The following is a 21,138-nucleotide window of genomic DNA, read 5'->3' as shown; positions in this document are numbered from 1 at the left end:
TAGCGAGGTTAATATTGCAAGCTATATATAGCACCGGTGAGGTGAAAATTACTGTCTACTCACCAGCGTACCGCTTTATCTTATACAGAAGTACAAACTCCAGTCTAGATTTTGGATTTAAGTGGCCTACTTCAATTGAATCAAGTTGGACTCTATTACTTCACTAGCATAGGATAGCTAGGAAAAGGTGAGCATACAAAGCATATGCTATTTTGAAAAACAATTCTAGACATTTACCTAAGGTACCCTTTGGCAAAATCAGGTCCTTTCATCTTCGACTCAAATTAAAGCAAAATAAAAAATAAAAATCGAAAATACATCATTTCCACCTGTCATAATTTTTACAACTAATGATATTTTCTTCCTAGTACTGCTTTGGGTGGCCAGAGTCATCTCCACAGGGAGGCTGACAAAAGACATAACCTTGAATGCAATATCTTGCGATTTTAAGCTACTTAAACACCTACGCACACTACTCCTCCATCCCAGTCTATTCAAAGCCACTCCTTTCACACCCTCCCAAGAAGTTCTAGTTTTCCTTAAATCTTTCCTTATGACACCCGGCCTAGGTTATTCTACTTTCAACATCTTCACAGCACCCACCGTCTTTATTAATTAAAACCACCTAAATAAAGAAAGCTGTCCACTTGATCGATCTTCCCAATATCCGATATCACCCCTTCAGCTATGCTAATCCCCAGTCTTATTGAATTAGTCTTCTTGACAGTAATTTTCAGACCTATACCTCCACTCCGAACTCTCAAAACTCCTCCATTTTGCAAACGCTTTCATATAGGATACTCAAATCATCGGTATAATCCATGTCTAGAAGAGTTTTAATACTCTATTTCATTCAATGCTCTCTCATAGTCTTTGCTTTGCTCCTAATGACAAATCCCTCAAAATGATCAATATAAATGAGGTTAGAAAGCAAGTTTGCATAAGTCCTGATTCAATACAACACCAGTTACTAACCCCATTTCCTACCTCAATCGCAACAATGTTATCAAACAGTTCGTGGTAAAGAACTGTAGTAAGGAGCAACCCGGCTCAATAGTAACCGAAACTCTAAAAAAATGGAATTTTGATTCCAATAGTTACATCAAAAGAATCGCATTTGAATGCTGATTTTAAATATATAAGTTTCATCAAGATTAGTTATATCCATCAAAAGTTATGAGCCTGAGAAAATTTGTTTCATTTTCGAAAAAAGGTCATACAATCTTAACGAAAATCACACCATCAAATTCAACGTATCAGAGAACCATATTGTAGAAGTTTCGAAATCCTATCTATAAAAATGTGGAATTTCACATTTTTTGCCAGAATACAGATCGCGGATGCGTGTTTATTTGTTTTTTTGTATTCTTTGTTTTTTTCCAAGGGTGATCGCATCAACCCAGTGGTCCTAGAATCTTGCGAGAGGGCTCATTCTAAAGGAAATGAAAAGTTCTAGTGCCCTTTTTAAGTGACCGAAAAAATTGGAGGGCACCTAAGCCTCCTCCCATGCCAATTATTTTCCCAAAGTCACCGGATCAAAATTCCAAGATAGCAGTTTATTCACCGTAGTCGAAAAACCTTATAACTATGTCTTTGGGGACGACTTACTCCCCCACAGTCCCCGTGGTAGGGGCTACAAGTTACAAACTTTGACCAGTGCTTACATATAGTAATGGTTATTTGGAAGTGTACAGACGTTTTCAGGGGGATTTTTAGGTTGGGGGGGGGGGTTAAGAAGAGGGAGATATTTTGGGAGAACTTTCCTTGGAGGAATTTGTCTTGGGGGAAGAAAATGTTCATGAAGGGAGCGCAGGATTTTCTAGCATTATTAAAAAAAAAAACGATGAAAAAATAAATATGAAAAAGTTTTTTCAACTGAAAGTAAGGAGAAGCATTAAAACTTAAAACGAACAAAAATTATTACGCATATGATGGGCTCACCTCCTCCTAAAACCCCGCTCTTTACGCTAAAGTATTTTTAGTAATTTCAACTATTATTCTACGGCTTTTGTGATTCAGGGGTCATTCTCAAGAAATTGGGACTAAATTTAAGCTTTAGTGTAAAGAGCGAGGTACTGACGAGGGGGTGAACCCCCTCATATACGTAATAAAAACATGAGAATATAGAAGTTTGTTACGTAAGCTAATTTGTAAGTTACGTATATCTTTTACTAATAAAAACATTCGTAAAAAATTTAAAGTTCTAACTGCCTTTTTAAGTAACCGAAAAATCGGAGGGCAACTAGGCCTCCTCCCCCCTCCTATTTTTCCTCAAAATCATTCGATCAAAACTATGAGAAAGCCATTTAGCCAAAAAATAAATATGCAAATTTTGTTTAATTCTAACTTTGCGGAGAGCCAAATCAAAACATGCATTGATTCACAAACGTTCAGAAATTAAACAAAAAAACAAATTTTTTTAACGGAAAGTAAAGAGCGGCAATAAAACTTAAAACGAACAGAAATTACTTCGTATATGAAAGGGGCTGCTTCCTCATCAACGCCCCGCTCTTTACGCTAAAGTTTGACTCTTTCTCTTAACTCTATTTTTTAAAATAGTAAAAAAAAATTAGCGTAAAGAGCGGGGCGTTGATGAGGAAGCAGCCCCTTTCATATACGAAGTAATTTCTGTTCGTTTTGAGTTTTAATGCCGCTCCTTACTTTCCTTTAAAAAAACTTTTTTTTTCCGTACATAATAGGGATCAATTTAATGCAATCTTGCATACCATACAAGGATATGGCCTTCAATAAAGCTCTTCTGTCGGCTAAATCAAACGTTTGCTCATTATCTATAAAACTGATGACTAAATAGGTCTGACAACTCAGGCACTTCTCAATTATTAATCTGAGAGTGAAAATCTGGTCAATACATTCCCCCCCTTCCTAAATCCAAGCTGTTTTACCCTTCAAAACTTTATCTGCAGGATTTATTGGTCTAAAAAGTATGATCATACTAAGTAATTTGTTTCCTACACAAGCCAAGCTAATGCGCCTACAATTACTACCCTTACTCATGCCACCTTTCTAGCTGTCTTACCATCACAAGAATATCATGTAATTTATGGTCGATTTTGTCACCAATTACTATATTGGCTATAACTAGATTTTTTCACCTATAAAAATGCAGCAGTCTTTAACCGTTACTGTTTTCTTTTTCTACACAAATTTAACTAGGCTAGGAAATCATTTACCCGTATTTCCACCAACCAGGGCGTTAGAATCATCTATTTTTAGCTGGGTAAAAAAAAAAAAAACACACAAAAACAAACAAAACCTAGAAGAATTATTCATCAATCAGAATCCGGTGCAAGTGCCACGAATCAAGAATGTACAGTATGGACCGCTCCATGGGTTTCTTCCTCTTTGTTTTTTTTTTATGTTATCTAAAGGGGTTCAATCACTTGATGGGTGTTACATGGAAATTCCTGTCTCAATCCATGGATCCTACAAGCAAATCTACCTTTCAGTTTGTTCTCATTCTTGGGGAAGTCCAGTTCAGGCACATAGATTCTTCTGAGGCTGCATTTCGAAATGTTTTAAGAAAATAAGAAGGAAAGCCACTTTAAAGGAGGACTTCGAATATTAATACATATTCTCTCCTATGCTATTTTAGACATAATTAACTGTATTTACACTGAACATTTCAAAAAATTCCTTTTTGCTGCTGATTCATTGTTTCTTCAGAGAAAGAGAGAGAGTCAAAGAAGGAGCTAATGAGGAGACAGAGAGAAATGATCTACTCCGAAGACGAAGATGTGGAAGAATGTTAGGAAGTGGCAGGGTAATAATCATTCAATCGGCAAGCTGATGTTGCGCGCTTCAGATAAAACTTAAACATTTTTAGCTTTGACGTGGAACAATCTATTTTACTCCTATGTACTTTTGTAGCAAACGTAGACATATTAGCAGTACACGTATCAACACCTCAGGTCAACAAATACGAGGAAAGTCCCGTCTTGACGGAATTGGAGCCACAGGGATCGTCTCTGGGATTTTCTGGTGAGATAGATCCTTTTCCACATAATGATGCAAGCGTTTTTATTCTAAATTAGGACTCCTTCTTGCCCCGCACCACTGGAAACATCTATCAACACTGTTGGAGGTTTCTGACTTAAGCTACGACTTAAATGCTGAACTAGTCAATCTTAACGCCTCAATATTATTAGCAGGATTTGAAATTATGGCTGTCATTCTAGTTAATTTACGAACCAGAAAGCGGGCCCGCATCATCAAAGAAATAGTCCAAAAGCTCGTGAGAAGCATCCCGTAATTAACCAATTGCAAGGAAACCAATCATATGAAATGCACGGACAAGTTTACAGAGGAGGAAGTGAACCAGATCTGTGAAAATTATTCAAATTCTCTTTAGCAACAGAGAAGAACAGAGCTTTCTCTTCTTTTGGAATTGACTTCTGCAATGTTGAACAGAAAGAAAACTGGTGACACACGTATGGGAGGAACAGGCCAAGGAAAAAATTACTTTTTAAAGTCTCAAACGGTTGACTCGTCAAGAGAAATTGAATACCGAAAAATGTTCCTAAGTACACTTTGGTACAAAAATGACTTAGTGGTTTCACGAACTGAACAAAGTTTTAAATAAAGTTGAAAAAAGACAACCTGCTGATTGAAATACGTGGGAACCACTATATCAGCATACAGGAAGAAATCAAACTTCATACAAGCAGTTTTCACCCAGCCCTGTGTCACTGCAGATGATACAATGCGTCAAAAAGACTTTTTTCGATCATTTTTTTATAGTCAATGATATGCACAAAGGATTTTGCATAAATATTCTTGTCATAAAAACTTCAGTTGAAGTAAATAGGAAGGTTTCTTACGCCATCTTTAGTCAGTGTGGTTTTACAGCTTATTGACTTGAAACTGAAAAAAGCGGCTCGTTGAACAGATGGTGCCGGCGGAAGATGCCAATGAACATATCTTAGAAGAGGCCAATATTCGATATGCGTGACGTCTGTTTGGACAATGACAACAAATCGGTAAATGGTGACATTACGGATATTGAAACTTTGATGAAAGAAAGGCACAAACAAAAAAACATGAGCGGCCAAAGTTCTTCATCGTAAAAGGGAAATGTATGAACAGAGTAAAAAGAAAACATTTTTTACTTTGACTTGCAGAAAGGTATGCTCCTGCCACAAATAAAGGAGTGCCGTTTCACAAGTTAACTTTATGTCTTCAGCAAAACATTTTGCCCTATGATTTCAGAGCTAGGAAGAAACTTTATTCCGAAGCTGTTCAGAAACATAAAGCTAACGAAGTATCAATTGTATTCGTCAAGGACATTGAGAACTTATCGGAAGTAGAAATTCTTGATTTCTCAGCTAAGCCCTCCGCGCTCAGAATCAGAACTGGATCCTTTGCACAGCTCTTGCTTTGATGATCATAGCCATCTGGATCTGAAAGAAGTTCGTCTCAAGTTTCATGCCGAAAACCATACTTACATGGCTGCCGATGATCTTTATTGCAATATTGAAAAAATATCCCTACGATTAAATAGACGATTTCAAAAGTCTGTGCATGTTTATCAAAGAGTCACGGAGTAAGTTAGGAATATTGCAAATGCAAATTGAAGGTTTCCGAATTTGAGAAAGCAAAAACAAGTCGGACAAGACCACATTCGAAATAACTGATGCAGTATTTTTGTATATTTTCCACTATTTTACTTGATGCAGATTTTGCATTATAATCTTCATTTTCGCATCAACTATTTCTTAACTTTCCCGGTAAAACAAGGAGAATTTTTATGGTTTTGCCAAGACTTCCCAAGACAAAACCGGGAATATTATTCACAATTTTCCTTCGAAATTTTCGGCAAAACCATGAATATGATTCCGTACTTTATCAATAACTCAGTGTAGAATTAAATTTTCAATGTGAGAATAAAATAGAAAAATCAGGTTAAAACACATCTGCCTGATGAAATAATTTCTTTTAGTATAACTCAACTCAGGAAACAGAGGGATTAAAAGTTTTTTCAATCTTCAAAACAATTTTTGAAAAGCGCAAAAGAACCACATACATGGTTTTGTCTTTTGACATAGGTAGGATTGTCAACTATAGCTATAGAGCTTAAGCAAGGTTAATATTGCAAGGTATATATCACTCCTATGAAGTGAGAATTATTGTCTCACCTTATAAGCGAACCTCTTCATTTTATATAGAAGTACAGACTCTATTGGCAAGAAGAATTATTGTCTTCCATATGGATAACTTGGATAACCACCCTGTGATCCAGGGAGACCATACCATATGGATGGGTGGAACTTACTTTTGGTTACTTTCTTTCTTTTATATGAATTTGTTAAGCAAAAAAAAAAAATATATACACAGCCCCTACAGAGCTAGCAGCTATCTAATTGGCACAACGATATAACGATGTCGTTCAAAATTCAGAAATTTTAAGAAAGAATATCCATTAGAACCTTCCTTCTTTCACTCTTCCTATCCTCCCGAAATGATTATTTTTATGAAATTGTTCGGCAGCCTTGAATGATTGTCCCTCATATTTCCCTTCTTGGAACAGCCTATCTTGTTACCATTAAGGAAAAGAAGGCAAACATCTACTTGTGTTTTTAACCCCAAAACAAATTCATTCTTTTTTTTGTCTTTCCTCCACTTAGATCTCGCATCCTTTTTTTTACCCTAATCAAATCCTAGATAAAGATATATAAAAAATATTTTGTTCCCTACAAAATTGAAATGCTGAACCAACAAGTTTTATCCCACCCATCGCTCCCTTTTCTTTACCCTTTTTCTATTCATTTTTTATATTGACCACTTGTGTAGTTTATCTTCTTCAGTGAAAATTGTTCAATTAATGTACATAGTTTATTGTATAATTAATTTAATTATTCTCCTAAATCCCATGATCTTGTATTAGAAATTCCACAGTAAATTTGGCTGTCTCATGGATTACGATAGAAATAATGTAGAAATAATTATTATTTTGTCTTTAATGCTAGCAGCATATTTTTCAGTAGCAAATTGTGCCACAAACCTTGCTACAATAAAATATATTTTTCAGATTAATCTTATTTCGTCAATTCTAGAGTAGCCTGCCACTAGTTGCACTTATGGTTTTTTTTTCTTCCTTACAAAATTTGTTTGCATGCATATTCTGAAACTTCAAAAATTGTGGTAGGAACAACTCGGTCGAAGCTGTTTACCTACCTTTGGCAGTAAGGAACGGCCATCACACTTGTTTCTGAGTCATATATTACAATCAGACAAAGTTTGGGGTTTAAACAAATAAACTGTCAGGCCCAAAAAAGAAAAAAGCATGGTTAAGGTTATATACACAATACAAAAAGAAAATAGAAAAAATAATCTAACCAGATTCCTCTTCTTCAAGAATCTCTTCGGCAGCGTCATCTTCACCTTCATCTAGTTCGATGGCTTCTTCTTCTTCCTCAATCAGTTCAACATCATCTCCTAGGTTGTCACTTAAAATAAAAGGAGCAATTAGGTAAAATGGAACAATCTTTAGAAAAAGGACAATCTTCGGCAATCTGTCATCCTTTATTCGCAGAACGTGCCCTAGCCTTTTTCTCGTTATAGCACTAAAATGTGTGATTGAACCACGCTTATCGACCAGCCTACTGATTAAACTACGATCAATCAGCCGGGTACCCGAAACAATCCATAAACAACTTCTCTGGATAACATCTAGCAAATCTTCCCCAGGCGCGTATGTGAAAGTTCATTTCCAGGGAGGGATGCGTAATTTTACATAAGAAATAACAAAAAAAAATGTGAGTTAAACAAAAATATCCGAAATATATAGAAGCTGGATATTTCGTTGGGGCCAGTACTCGAGAGCCCGTTTATGGTACTTGCATACCCCAATATCAAATTACATGATATAAATAGTTTATTAGTCTACTGAGCTAGAGTCTTCACCTTTAGATGACATATGCTTATACAAGTTGGGAACACTATCCAGTCGCACATATTATGGTTATTTTTTTAAGGGACTTGAACTCTGTTACTCATTATGTGGCTTTTTGGGGGAACAGTCCCTTCAATGATGTTCAACATCGTAATTTAATATAATATGTTCAGCCCCATCTAAAATCTACAGATTTTTACTTTTCTACCATAATTCCCAAATATTTTGCAAATAATTCATCTACTAGTTGTGTTTATTCTTTCTCCCTCCCTCTGAAATCTCAGGATTCCTGAAGACTCCTGAATCCACAAATCAATCTAAATAAAAATTTCAAATTTTGTTTTCGCAGTTTATTCTAAAAGGTTCTCTTAGTTTTTCATCATCGATGGTTTCTGAATTTCTGATCTGAGTTTTTCATACCCCGAAAAGTGGACTAAATGGGGGTTTCAAACTCAAAATTTTTCATTTATTCTGACATCAAACTTCTTACAAATATTTATAGTTTATTGATACACAGTATGCAATGTAATGAATAGAACAGCAGTATGCAACGTAATGCATGATTCAACCATGAGATCTTTTATTCAGCCTATATTTGCTGATAATAAGACACTGGTGTATGTTGCACCCACTGAACAAACTATTTATTTCTACAATTACACAGCATTGACTACAACGTGTTTATAGTTAAAAGTAAATCGGCAAGTCGATTTTTGCTATCTTTTCGCGGTTTCCAAATTATTATTCTAGGGTTACATTATTCATAGAAGGGAATTAAGCGACCAAGGTCTGTTAAGTGTAATGGGGTTAATATTTGTGTAAACTTATCATTTAAGTATCATGTTAAAGCTATTATTATAATATATTATCGCGTAATTTAGGAATTACTTTACTCTAATACACGCGTATATTTTATACTGTTCGTCTGTATGGCTTTGTACTTCCCTTTTGATCCACCATTATTTTGTGAAACAGGTAACAGGCAATATTACATTACCTACAGGTTTATTACCTGGAAACAGAATTACATATTCATCAATTTAAATCTGAGTTACGTTTGGGGTTGCTCGGAAAGTATATCTTAAACAGATTGAGTATGAATGGTAATAAATTGATAATAATGTTCTGAAAAAAATTGATTGACTTGTTTATTGTTGTTATAAATTGATTTCGATTCATTAATCTATTCAGGGTTATTGTTGTTTCGGGATCATGATTGTGACATTATGTAGTTTCTCTGAGTGCGTTTTACGCATACTTTATTTCTCAGCATATGGTTTCATCCTCAGACATGTCATACCAATGTTTTTAGTGCGCTACCAGTTGATTTTATTTGTGTATATTTTTTTTGTATAAGTTATTACTAATATAAGGGGCTAGACAAAAAAAAGAAGATGTAGTTATAAATGAAGTAAACTCTACTCACTCACAGTAATCTCTAAGCTCTAAACTCAAATTAATCACTTCCTTATACAAATAAGTAAGCAGTCCAAATGTGTACCGCACGCAACAAAATTTTCAGGGTGTGTCTAGCCGTAGTACTGAGAATCATATTTTGCTAAGAAAACTCAGTTCAAACCAAATGATTTTTAATACCACTATCATGGGTACAAAAGGCGCTAATTAATCCAATGAAAAAATTAAGTGGTATTAGGTTTTTATGATACTCACTATGTTGTTGTTGCTTTTAAAAACTGCGAACAATGTCGATCTTCCTTTAACAGTCATAGGGTGTCTATCGTCACTAAAGTGTTTACTCATAAGACATAGGTGAGTTAGCATAACATATTTTTGTTAGAAAGAAACAGGCGTGGGCTCAGGAAAGACATGAGGTTCCTGAAAAGTTTGAGCCTTTCCGGGGCTTTATTCTAAAAAATCAAAAAATAAATTCCCAGTATACAATCATAAAATTTACCTGTTGACTAGGCTGTCGAAAATTCGCCGAGTATTAAGATAAAATGACAGTAATATACTGAGCCATACAAAAACTTTTTGTGTTCTGAAATCGAATCCCTCAAATGGGATACCAATTCTTACTCCTTATAATAATCTACTGAGATATAATAACCATTTTTTAGATACCGTGATGACAGGTATTTTGATCCCCCCCCCCTCAGGCAGACACAGAGGTCGGATCAAATATAAACCTCTAAAAAATACGCTCTTGTTTCCTACCAAAGATACTTTCTCTTACTTCGTACCAAATTTAGTTAACATACGATAACATCTTGTGCTAGATTTCCTGATGACATGATTTATATTCCCTCCTAGTTGATTCCCCAAAAAGAAGAATTTAGAATACCCTCCCCCCATCTCCCATCATATCTAATAATGGTCATATTACACTAAAATACCCTAAAAGCAAAACTAGGATACTAGTTTTCACTTTGCATCAAATTTGGTTGAGATATGGCAGCTCCATCTGGTAGATGCACGAATAACAAGATTCAAGAAATATATTATATTCCCCCTCCTCTCCTACGTGTTGGATTACAAAGACTTACTTCTGTCTTCATCTGGGCCAAAATTATATGCATACGAAAGTTTAAAGATTATTATTGAGCTCTAACTAAAAGTTAATAAAATAAAAAACAGGTTTTAGGATTTCGGAATTGACATTTCCAGAAATACGTCGTAGAAATCTAGAAAAGATATTCCTTTCCAATTTATGATCCCTAACAAAACAATTTTTGAAATTTTCATCTTTCGTTATTACTGAGCTAGAAAACCACTTATCAAGATTAAAAAAAAAAATTCAAAAAAATGAGCAATGGTCATCTGCAATACAAAACATACACAGAAAAAAAAAAGTTAACCAGAGCTTCAGCAGCCAAGACCATAAGTGTTCAGTTTCACTCCCCTCGTCAAGACGAGATTAATTCGTCCAACTATGAATATGCATATTCATCTACAGTGTAGAATCGGTAGAACAAGTATATGCATATACACGGTTGAATCGAGTGTGTGCCAACTAGTTCAGTTCAATAAATAATACGACCAGATTCGGAAAGCTTACCCCTCGTCATATTCTTCTTCCTCATTCCCTTCATCGTCGTCAACTGCAATGGCATCAGATAAGACATAATATTGAACTGGATTGAACCACAATTCGTCCTTAAGATGCTGAAATACGTAGAACAAAATAAAGAGTAGTAAATGAGCCTGCTACACATAAAACCATGAAACTCTGCTTTTTAACCATAAATATGACACTAATACTCTTTCTCTCTCTCGGAAAATAACGATGTTTCATCAGGTGAGTACATAAGGGAGGAAAAAGGATGTTTCACCCCCCTCCAATCTCAAGATTCTTACCAAATTTGTATTACAATTGGTCAATATCTTGTGCTTTCAAACAGTTCGTGGTAACGAACTGTAAGTAACAAGATATTCGACTCAACAATAACTGAAACTCCAAAACCCGAACTTTGATACCGATAAATCTATAAAAAAAAATCGGCTTATTATGCTGATTCCAAATATATAAGCCTCATTAAGTATAGTCTTAACCATCACAGGGCACAAGCCTGAGAAAATTTTCCTAATTTTCGAAGAAAGGGGTAACACCCCCTAAAAGTCCAAGGATCTTAATTAAAATCACACCATAAGATTCAGCATATCAAAGAACCTTACAGAAGAGGTTTTCAACTCCTATCTGAAAAATGTGGAATTTGTACCTTTGCCAGAAGAACAGTCACGGATACGTGTTTATTTGTTTGTTTTTCCCAGGGGTGATCCTATCGACCAGTGGTCCTAGAATATCGGAAGATGGTTCATTCAAAAGGAAATAAAAAGCTCTAGTGCCCTTTTTAAGTAACCAAAAAGATTGGAAAGCAGCTAGGCTTCCTCCTACGCTCCTTTTTCTCAAAATCGTCCAATCTAAATTTTGAGATAGCCACTGTTCAGCATAGTTGAGAGGCCGAATAACTATGCCATTGGAGATAACATGACTCCCTCCCCCCACACCTGCTGGGGAAAGGTCTTTATGCAATTAAATTAGTCCATTGTTCACGAATAATATTTGTTATTGGGAAGTATACATACATTTTTCGGGTGTGGGGAGAGAATTTTCATCTGGGGGGATTTTCCAAGGGGAGAGTTTTCCATGGGGAAGGCACTTTCCAAGAGGGTAGTTGTCCAGGGTAAATTTTTACCAGGACTGAATTGTCTAGAGGATATATGCGTGCGGAGGAGGGATTTTTCCATGGATGTGGAGCTATATTTCATGGCATTATTTTTAAAAGATCAGAAATTAAATAAAAAAAAGTTTTTTTCAACTGAAAGTAAGTAGCAATATTTAAAACTTAAAACGAATAGAAATTATTACGTATATGAGGGGGGTTTCCTCTCCTCAAACACTCCACTTTTAACGCTAGGTTTGAATTTTTTCCCAATTCTTTAAGAACGACTCCTGAAACACAAGGTTCGTTTAATTATAACAATAAGAAGCATTTTTAGTACTAAAAAGTACTTAAAAACTTTAATGTGAAGAGTGAGGCGCTGAGGAGGGAGCAAACCCCCTCATATAAGTAATAAATTATGTTCCTTTTAAGTTTTAGTGTTGCTCCTTCCTTACCGTTGAAAAAATTTTTTCTTGTACTTAATTTTCTTTCAGAGCCGCCTTCCCTCTCAACCTTTCACCCTCACTAAGACAAAATCCTGTGCATATGCCAATGTTCCGAGACAATTCGATTGTTGTCATCAAAAAGAGGCAACTGCCGTATTCGCAATAACTAATTGAATTCAACAATTAAATGATTAAATAATATTAGTTTTCTTATGATAATTACCATGTTTTGGGCCAACAAAATTCTAGACTACACAGCGGAAGGCTTTATTCTGAAAAATTAAACTTTGAATTTAATCGTAAAATTTAACAGTTGCTAGGGCTGTCAAAAAAATAAACGAGTACGTCAAACGAAATGTATAGTTTTAAACATACAAAAATTGAATCTTAAAATGTATTGACACATCTTTTTCCAATAGCAGTTAAAACTGAAGACTTTTCATTAAAAGAGGGCGAGGAGGGGGGGATACAATTGTTGTCAAGACTGTTTATTTCCCAAACAATTTGATGACAAAAAATTGCAATCGTTTGGTATAGAATCAATGTAGTTTAAATAACATAGCTATAACTAAATTTGGGTTTGCTAGCCACAACTGTTTGGCACAAAAAATGAAAAAAAAAAACACGGAAATAGGTGAAAAATGAATTACAGCAAAAATTGGATCTGTTCCCCCACCCTCTTGCTTTAGGCACTAGGTCCTCAGTTTAGAACCCTGTTTAAATTATGGTCCAGCACTACTATATCTTTTTTTTGCCATATTTCTAATATAACTTTTTTGTTTACCCTTTTGCAGAGTATAATCAATCGCTTAAAAATGTTGCCCCTCACTAAAAAATAAACTCCCTCACAAGTGTAACGTCTGAATGGTCAGAATGCTGCGATGGTATTTTTATAGATAGTTTGACGACGAAAGCAGAGTAAAATATCGGTGTAAACTCAACAACAAGAAAATGAGGTTAGAACTGTACTTTTATAAAAAAAAAAAAAATTGACAAAAATATGGCTTAAGAAGGATTTGATTTAAATATATACGAAATATTGAAGTATATAAATAAACAAGGCTACATCAACAACGAAGTCAATCATAATACATACACCCAGGCGAGACAAGAGGGCATAGGGTAGAATACGCTGAAACTGCTACAAAAGACACGGTCACCCAAGAGAAATTTCGGACCCAATATTCAGCTTATGAGTTATAATGATGGACCTTGTCTAGCTATATAATAAATACTCATTTGATTTTAATTTTCAGTAATGAAAACTTGAAATGTATTTCTTACTTTCTGCATTATAGTGATAAAATATCGTGTGATATAAGCAGAAGGGGCGAAGCTTGAATTTTGAGTTTGGAGGGGGGATATAAAGAATGTGCCGACAAATGCGGATACATAAGCAAAATTAAAACGCCCAATATTCCAAGGCGTCAGCACTGCGTGTCAACACCTTGGATCTTTTGAGGGGGCAGTCCCTCCCCCTATCTTTTCCACTGATAAAGAGCCTCAAACGTGTGTTCGAAAGTACAACATGTGTCGGACTTCCGAAATAACCAATATCACTTAAGCATGTCAACTATCGAATTACTAAAATAGTTTCATGAACAGAAGGCTGGCTTGTCATTTCAAAATACTTACATCTGCTACTTCTTCGTTTAAGATTTCGTCATCTTGGAACCACTCGAAGAAGCTAAGATGGTCTTCCCTAAAACCTTTTTTGCCAGCTGTTCCATTTTGCTTCTTTCGCCTTTCTTTTGGATCCATATTAGGCTGCCATTGAATTTTCGTGCTAGTTGTATGAGGCTCCTCCCCTCCAATATCATATTCTTTTATCAAAACCTCATTAGAGAAAAATGGATTAGGATGGAAATGGAATTTAAACCTGGAAAATACTAAAATTAAAAACTGAAACTTCACTTAAATCCTGCACTAGGTTAAGATACTGAGCAAAGAATAAAAAAAGCACGAGCAGTATTCAGAAATCTTTGCGAACAATAAAGTTTCGTTTTAAGATGAGTACCCACCAAACGCAATGCTCAGTTTATTTGGCTTTAGTCAATTTCATTCTGGATATGAAAAGTAGTCGACACGACCACACAGTGAATTGTCGTGAGATACTTGAAAAAAATTATCGACAAAGCATACTCGATTTACGTTTTCTTGATGCATATAAAATTCCTAAATAGGTTAAGAATGCTGAATTGAAAGAGACTAGTGAGAAGTAGAGAGAGAGAGAGAGAGATCGGTATATTTAAAAACTATCGTAGCATAGCTAAATTCAGTTTTTTCACAAAAATCATACATTTAAACAAAAATCACACACTACGACTCAGCATTAAAATGGATGTGAAGAAAGGCACAAATGAGTTGGCGTAACGATTAGTTCGTGCTTTAGGGGGTACAAGTTTATATTGTAACCGTGTTCGGCTATTGGGAGGGGCTGGTTCGGGTAGTATTGATCGGTGGCTCTTATTGGCTAGGACGGATTCTCCAAATTGCTGAATAAGGTGTTCAAGCCGGACTTTAAGTGGAGATAAATTTAATTTAGCGAGGGCTTGAGCCAAATCGAACCAAAAAAATAGCAGTGGCTTCAGGAAGTTAGATCAAAGATGGCAATCTCATTGTCAACTCTTTGTACATAAGGATCAGCATCATTGATCTACGTGTCAAGGATCCTGGATTACGAGTGACGTGAATAGACTTTTTATAGCCACCAGCATTAGCAGCAACACTGACCATAGGGAATCATTGTTCTTTTTCTTATTTTCTTTTTTTTATTATTGCTCCCTTGATCGTCTTATGTTATTACCTTGGAGGATTCGCAGTGTTTAGGTAGAATCTTCAATTCAATCCGATTAAAGAACCGAGATCGATTTGGAAGTAACTCAAAAGATAGTTTTCATCCCCTAGAATAATGAATGATAACCTACCGTTAGTTTTTACGTATTACTGGTTGGTTTTTGATCATTAATAATAAAAAAAACCTTTTCGCAGAAGAACGTCGAAAGAAAGGTTCAGCACCCTCCTCGCCATTCCTTGAAAGTTTCAACAAATTTCTCCCCAGTAGCTCATATTACAACTAGGTCACTTTTACAGCACAAATACACTTAGTGCCTTTCGATTTAGTTCGGAATTCCCCTCAATATATACTGAACGTTTCACTAAATACCTTTAGCCACTCCTGATATTTTGTAGATAACGCCTGTTGGTCAATTGGATGTATATAGATTGCTTTGATTTTGTTCAACTCCCTCAAAGTATTCCCAAAGGTTTCAACTTAATACCTTTTGAAGTACATGAGATACTGTGTATAAGCCCATTAGACAGCCTGCATGAACATAGTGTCTTATGATTTAGTACAATATCCCATAAACATTCTCTGAAATTTTCAACTTAGTATCCTTAATGGTTACTGAGATCTTGCAGATACACCCTTTTGACAAGAAGAAACTTCATAGTATCTTTTGATAAGTCTCAACTTTCACTGGAAGTTTCTAATTAAAGCCCTCGTTTGTTCTGGAAACACTGCATATACACCATTTTGACAACATGAATGTACATAGTGTCTTTTGATTTAGTTAGAACTCCATTTTTAAATGAATACCCTTAACCATTTCTGATATTTTGTAGAGAAACTCTTCCTATTACTCGGATGCTATAGCGTCTTTCAATTTAGCTCAACACACCCCATCATTCCCTGAAAGCTTCAACTTAATAGCTTTAGCTGTACCCAAGGTATTGTAGATAAGGGCTTTTGATAACCTAGATCCACATAATCTTTTTTTTATTTATTTAGTTCACAATCCCCTGAAAGTGTCAACTTAATGGTTTTAGCTGTTTCTACAATACTGTAGATACGTCTTTTTGAAAATATGGACACATATCGTGTCTTCTGATTTAGTTCTACACCTTCCTCAGCTTGCACAGAAATTTTCAACTTAACATCCCCAGCCGCTCCTGAGATGTATTGAGAGGGACGAAATGCCTTTGATTTAGTTGCACAGGCGTCTAGTGTTTTTTTATTTAGTTTTAAATCTCCCTCAACAAGCCCTTGAAGGTTAAACTTAATAACCTAAGCCGTTTTTAGGATATTTCACATATTTAACCACGTAGATGCACATAGTGACTTTTGGTTAGTTCTACATACCCTTCAACATGCCTTAGAAGTTTCAACTTAATATCCTCAGCCATTCCTGAGATATTGCCAATACGCCCTTTTTACAACCTTCATGCACACAGTATGTTTTGACTTACTTAAACACCCCTGAAAATTTCACATTAAAACCCTTAGCCTGTTTGGATACTCAGGATCAAATATGTCCCCCTTCCCAATAACAAAAATTATATGTAAACGATGGGCAACTTGCTTAACTTGTAGCTTTTGGGCTAGTGGTCATATTATCCCTGGAGGCACAGTTACACGACCTTTTGGCTATTTTGAACAAAATGACAATCTAAAAACTTTAATCAGATGTCTTCGAGGAGGGGAGGAAGTAGAAAAAGAGCAGGAGGGGGTTACTTATCAAATCACTTTCGACTCTTAATAAGCACACTAGAAATTTCATTTTCTGATCAAATGAGCCCCCCCCCCCTCCAAAGTTTCTATGATATTTCTGTAATAAGAAAAAAAGTGATAACACATTGAAGCCATATCGCTCTTTACTTAGGCAGGACTATTGCACTGCCATGATCAGAACTTTGACAAAATACAGAGCCAAAGTGGTCATTGTGTTCATCCAAGTTTGCTTAGGTAGGATCAAAATTTCACAAAAATTTCATTCATATGGTCAACAATTAAAATTGAGGGGCCAATACGGAATCATCGCAATATTTAGAGCCTTTTTAACTGATGTAATATGGTAATTCTCATAAATAATCTCAAGTACACTGAGGCAGTAAAATAAGAAAATTCATGCCTATACCTCAGATTTTGAGACATGTAATAAAAGTACAGTTCACAATATAATCATGGCTTTTCTGACAAAAACATAAAATTAAACAAATTTCATTAGTGTTGAAACATTTATGTTGCACAATGAAAACAGAAACTACTATCTCTACTACTACTCCTACCATCAACTTATTGCCACCCTAACCGTCTGAGGCCAACACAGGTCTGCAGGACTCTCTTTCTTCTGTTCAAAGTTACAATTTTAATCCTTCCAATGAAGTTCCCATTTACTTGAAATATTTTCTTTTCGTTTTTAATCAATTTTTTTTTCATCCCCAACTGGATTGCCCAAAAGCCCGATTTTTGGCCACCTATAATTCTTCATCCATAAGCTGTGAACTGTTACCAGGGGCGTAGCTACTGTTGTTTTTTTTTTGTGGGTTGCTATTGAAGTAGGTACTATTCAAGCAGTAGTGAAGAAAAACACTATTCAATAAACACGCTACTTGGTGAATATAAAAACATTATGCAATATTACAAACAATAAACACACATTAAAAAGTCACAAATATAAGTGCTGGTGCTTGTTTTGTACTACAATTGTCAGCAATGAGTTGCTGCAGACAACATTTATGTAGCGTAAACAAGTTTTTGGGTGGGCGAAGATCAATGTTGTATACGCTCGACTTTTTTCAACCTCATTTACAACTATTGCTGCACTACACATCCCCCTCCACTTCCCCCAACTCCCACGCCCAACAAAGGAAGTTCAACCTCATAATTGAACCAAGCTCTAGTCTAATAGCCCTGGGTATTGCGCTATTCATTTGCTCGTAATTTTCAATGGATTTTGACCTGGTGAGATTAAATTTGTAACCGTGATTTAATTGAAATATTATTTATCATTTTTATTAAATTGATCTGTTGGTGGAGGGAGCATTGACCTAACTGGGCCACCTGAAGCTGCAACAAAAATAAGCGACAGCGTTGCCTACAAGCTACAGGATAAATCGGTTAGTGAAACATTATATTGTGACATATTTCCGACACTTAAATAGCGACCCTAGTTCAAACTTGATAGTATTCGAAAAAGATAGAGTTAAAATTATTAACTTATCCGTTGGACATTGTTTGACAAAGAATATCTAGAAAATCTGAACAATTCTTGGCATCAATGCGGCAGATATTAATTAAAAATTGCCAGGGAAGCCAATTGGAAGGGAAAATTGACTCCTAGGGTTTTAAAATTACCTTCCCCTTTGTGTCTTTGTTAAAAAGAAAACAAATTCTATCAAAATTACACAAAAGCTTTTCTTGTGTAAATCAGGGTATGGGGGTGCACATTTTCGGGGGGGGGGGGGGGGTACGCTGAATATCCTTTTTATGTTTATAATTCCCTTCACAAGCAAAGCTTGGTCTACTAATACTGCATGATACAACAGATAACAATAGAAAAAGAGAAAAGGTTGGTACCACTTATTAATGCACAAAAAAATTTCTTAATTGTGAGAAAAATATACATATTTTGTTTAAATTCACTTTATTATATAATAATAATAATTTATTCCAGAAAAAGCCCGTGGGCCATAGGAAATTTACATAACAAAAAAAAAAACAACAAATTAACTAAAATAAATTAATACTATTTAAAGAGAACGCTCACGATGTGCCGCTGCAATCCTGACAAACCTTGTTATCCTTTTAATACTCAGGAAAATTTGTCTCTTTTATTCTATCTACCGTCCATATCTCATCCAATTTTACTTTATCATACATTTCTCGCCTCCATTCATTCAATTCGACACATTCACACAAAAAATGTATTAAACTTTCATCTTGAGATCCAAACATAGGACAAACAATAGATTCTACCTTCTCCCCTTTTCTCCCTTGATACTTTCTTTTCTCACCAATCAAAAATCCATTTCCCCTCCAATCCAAATAAGATTTCAAATCCTCTCTACTTAGCCCAACCTTCCAAAATACCTCCTCCCCCCAGCTACCCTTTATCTGTCTACACAGTTTTAACTACCCTGAACATTCCAGACTTGCCCACCATGTCTGGATTTCTTGGTTCTTCAACCCCCTTATTACTATTTTCTCCATTCTCATTATTACTATTACTATATTCTCATCAGACATTTTGTAAAGCATACTGATGCAGAGATAAATGTCCCACAAGTAGCGCCGGCGTTTTGTGAAATGCGACTAATTTCAGTCATAATTCTTAGCCCTAATTATTAACAATTAGAGCTGATAATTATTAGCCCAATAATTCTGTCATTTTTTTTAGCTGGCAAAATAAATATTTAGAAAAGCGAAAATAGCAAGAAGCCAGCATGGTGTTGTACTTGGAGTCAGTTCTACATTTATGGATGTAGATCAGCGCTGATGTTATCAGCGCTTATTAGGCATTTTAATGACAAATAAGAGAACTGGAGTTTTAATTAAATACTGGAAATAAAAATTAAAACAATCAAATGATTCCTGGAGTAGATTCCTCTCTACCAAATTCTATAACCAGCCTACAACCAGCCTACAGCCTATAGTACGAATATCAATAATAAAAAACACTAATCTTATTTTCTTTTTCATTCGTTTTCATTCAGAAAATTATATTAGCTGTATATCTACCTTTTTATTCTTCAATGATTCCATTTCTGTGCTATTTGTATATGTGGAGGGTGTATTCATTTCCACTTTTGAAAGTTTTAAAACACGAGAATCGAATCTTGAACATGCAGATTTTAGGAAATGAAGCACCTTAAATATCAGGGGGAAAATATCAGGGAGAAAAATATCAGGGATCTGAGTTAATGTGGCGAAAATAGGAAGCATAGAACATTTCTTTTTTATTTTCCGATTAACTAGGCTCACATTTTTTTACTTGACGATGTTGTTTCAAACCATATGAAAATATGGAAAAATATTAATGTGGAAAATATTATGAAGTGTAATGGCACCCTATTTTTCTCGTTTTCTTATGCTAAAAACAAGCATGGATTAATAAAAAGAATTATTTGCTCGGAGAAAACAGCAAACTTTACACTTAAAACTAGTAACAGTTTTAAATCTACTTAATAATCGCAAATTTTTTCCAAATTATTGGGGGGGGGCATCTTCCCCCCTCCCTCAACGATGCCAGTGACAGGCACCTTAGTTCTTTCTAAATTATGGCCCTAAAGGGGGATCAAACCATATTTTGAACATAGCTTGCTCTTTGAAATACAGCCATTCGATATATTAGTTATAACTGTTCTCTGGCAAAACTTCTGGAAAATATCTAGTGTATCCTCTTGATTTCCTGTTACCAGATTTTTTTCTTTGCTACCACAATTCGTCTCTGAATTGATTAAATAAGAAAAAAAGTTTTTTTTTTAACTGAAACTAAGGAGTGACATTAAAACTTAAACCGAACAGAAATTATTCCGTATATGAAAGGGTGTATTCCTTTCCACTTTAGCGTAAAGAGCGGGGCGTTGACGAGGGGACAGCCTCTTTCATATACGGAATAATTTCTGTTCGTTTTAAGTTTTAATGTCACCTGTAATTTTAGTTAAAAAATATTTTATTTAATTTAATTTCTGAACATTTCCTCCCCCGTAAGCCCCTATCCCTCATCTACCCCCCCCCCCATTAGAAAAAAATCACGCTAAAACGTCAGTATACTTCCCAAAAACCAATACTATATGTAAACAATGAATTAATGCAGGTTTTGATTTTGGCTCACAGTAAATAAATAATTAAAACGAAATTTGCATATTAGTTTTACCT

At 35.2% G+C, this 21,138-nt stretch overlaps 1 protein-coding gene across 6 annotated transcripts in view; it reads right to left on the bottom strand.

The window, feature by feature from the left end:
• The window catches only part of LOC136027953 (protein SET-like), a 34,492-nt gene that overhangs the window by 1,050 nt on the left and 12,304 nt on the right, over positions 1-21,138 (bottom strand). For all 6 annotated transcript variants that reach the window (XM_065705466.1, XM_065705437.1, XM_065705433.1 and 3 more), the window contains exons 3-5: positions 14,112-14,355; positions 10,926-11,032; positions 7,354-7,463 (exon numbers count right to left, since the gene is read on the bottom strand). In XM_065705466.1, coding sequence (XP_065561538.1) covers positions 7,354-7,463; positions 10,926-11,032; positions 14,112-14,355 — 461 coding nt within the window. The remainder of the gene's footprint in view (positions 1-7,353; positions 7,464-10,925; positions 11,033-14,111; positions 14,356-21,138) is intronic.

The sequence above is a fragment of the Artemia franciscana genome, chromosome 1 (assembly GCF_032884065.1).
Source record: "Artemia franciscana chromosome 1, ASM3288406v1, whole genome shotgun sequence".
Taxonomy (NCBI): Eukaryota; Metazoa; Arthropoda; class Branchiopoda; order Anostraca; family Artemiidae; genus Artemia; species Artemia franciscana.
Note: the sequence above shows the minus strand (reverse complement) of the source record. Positions and strands in the feature narration are given on the sequence as shown.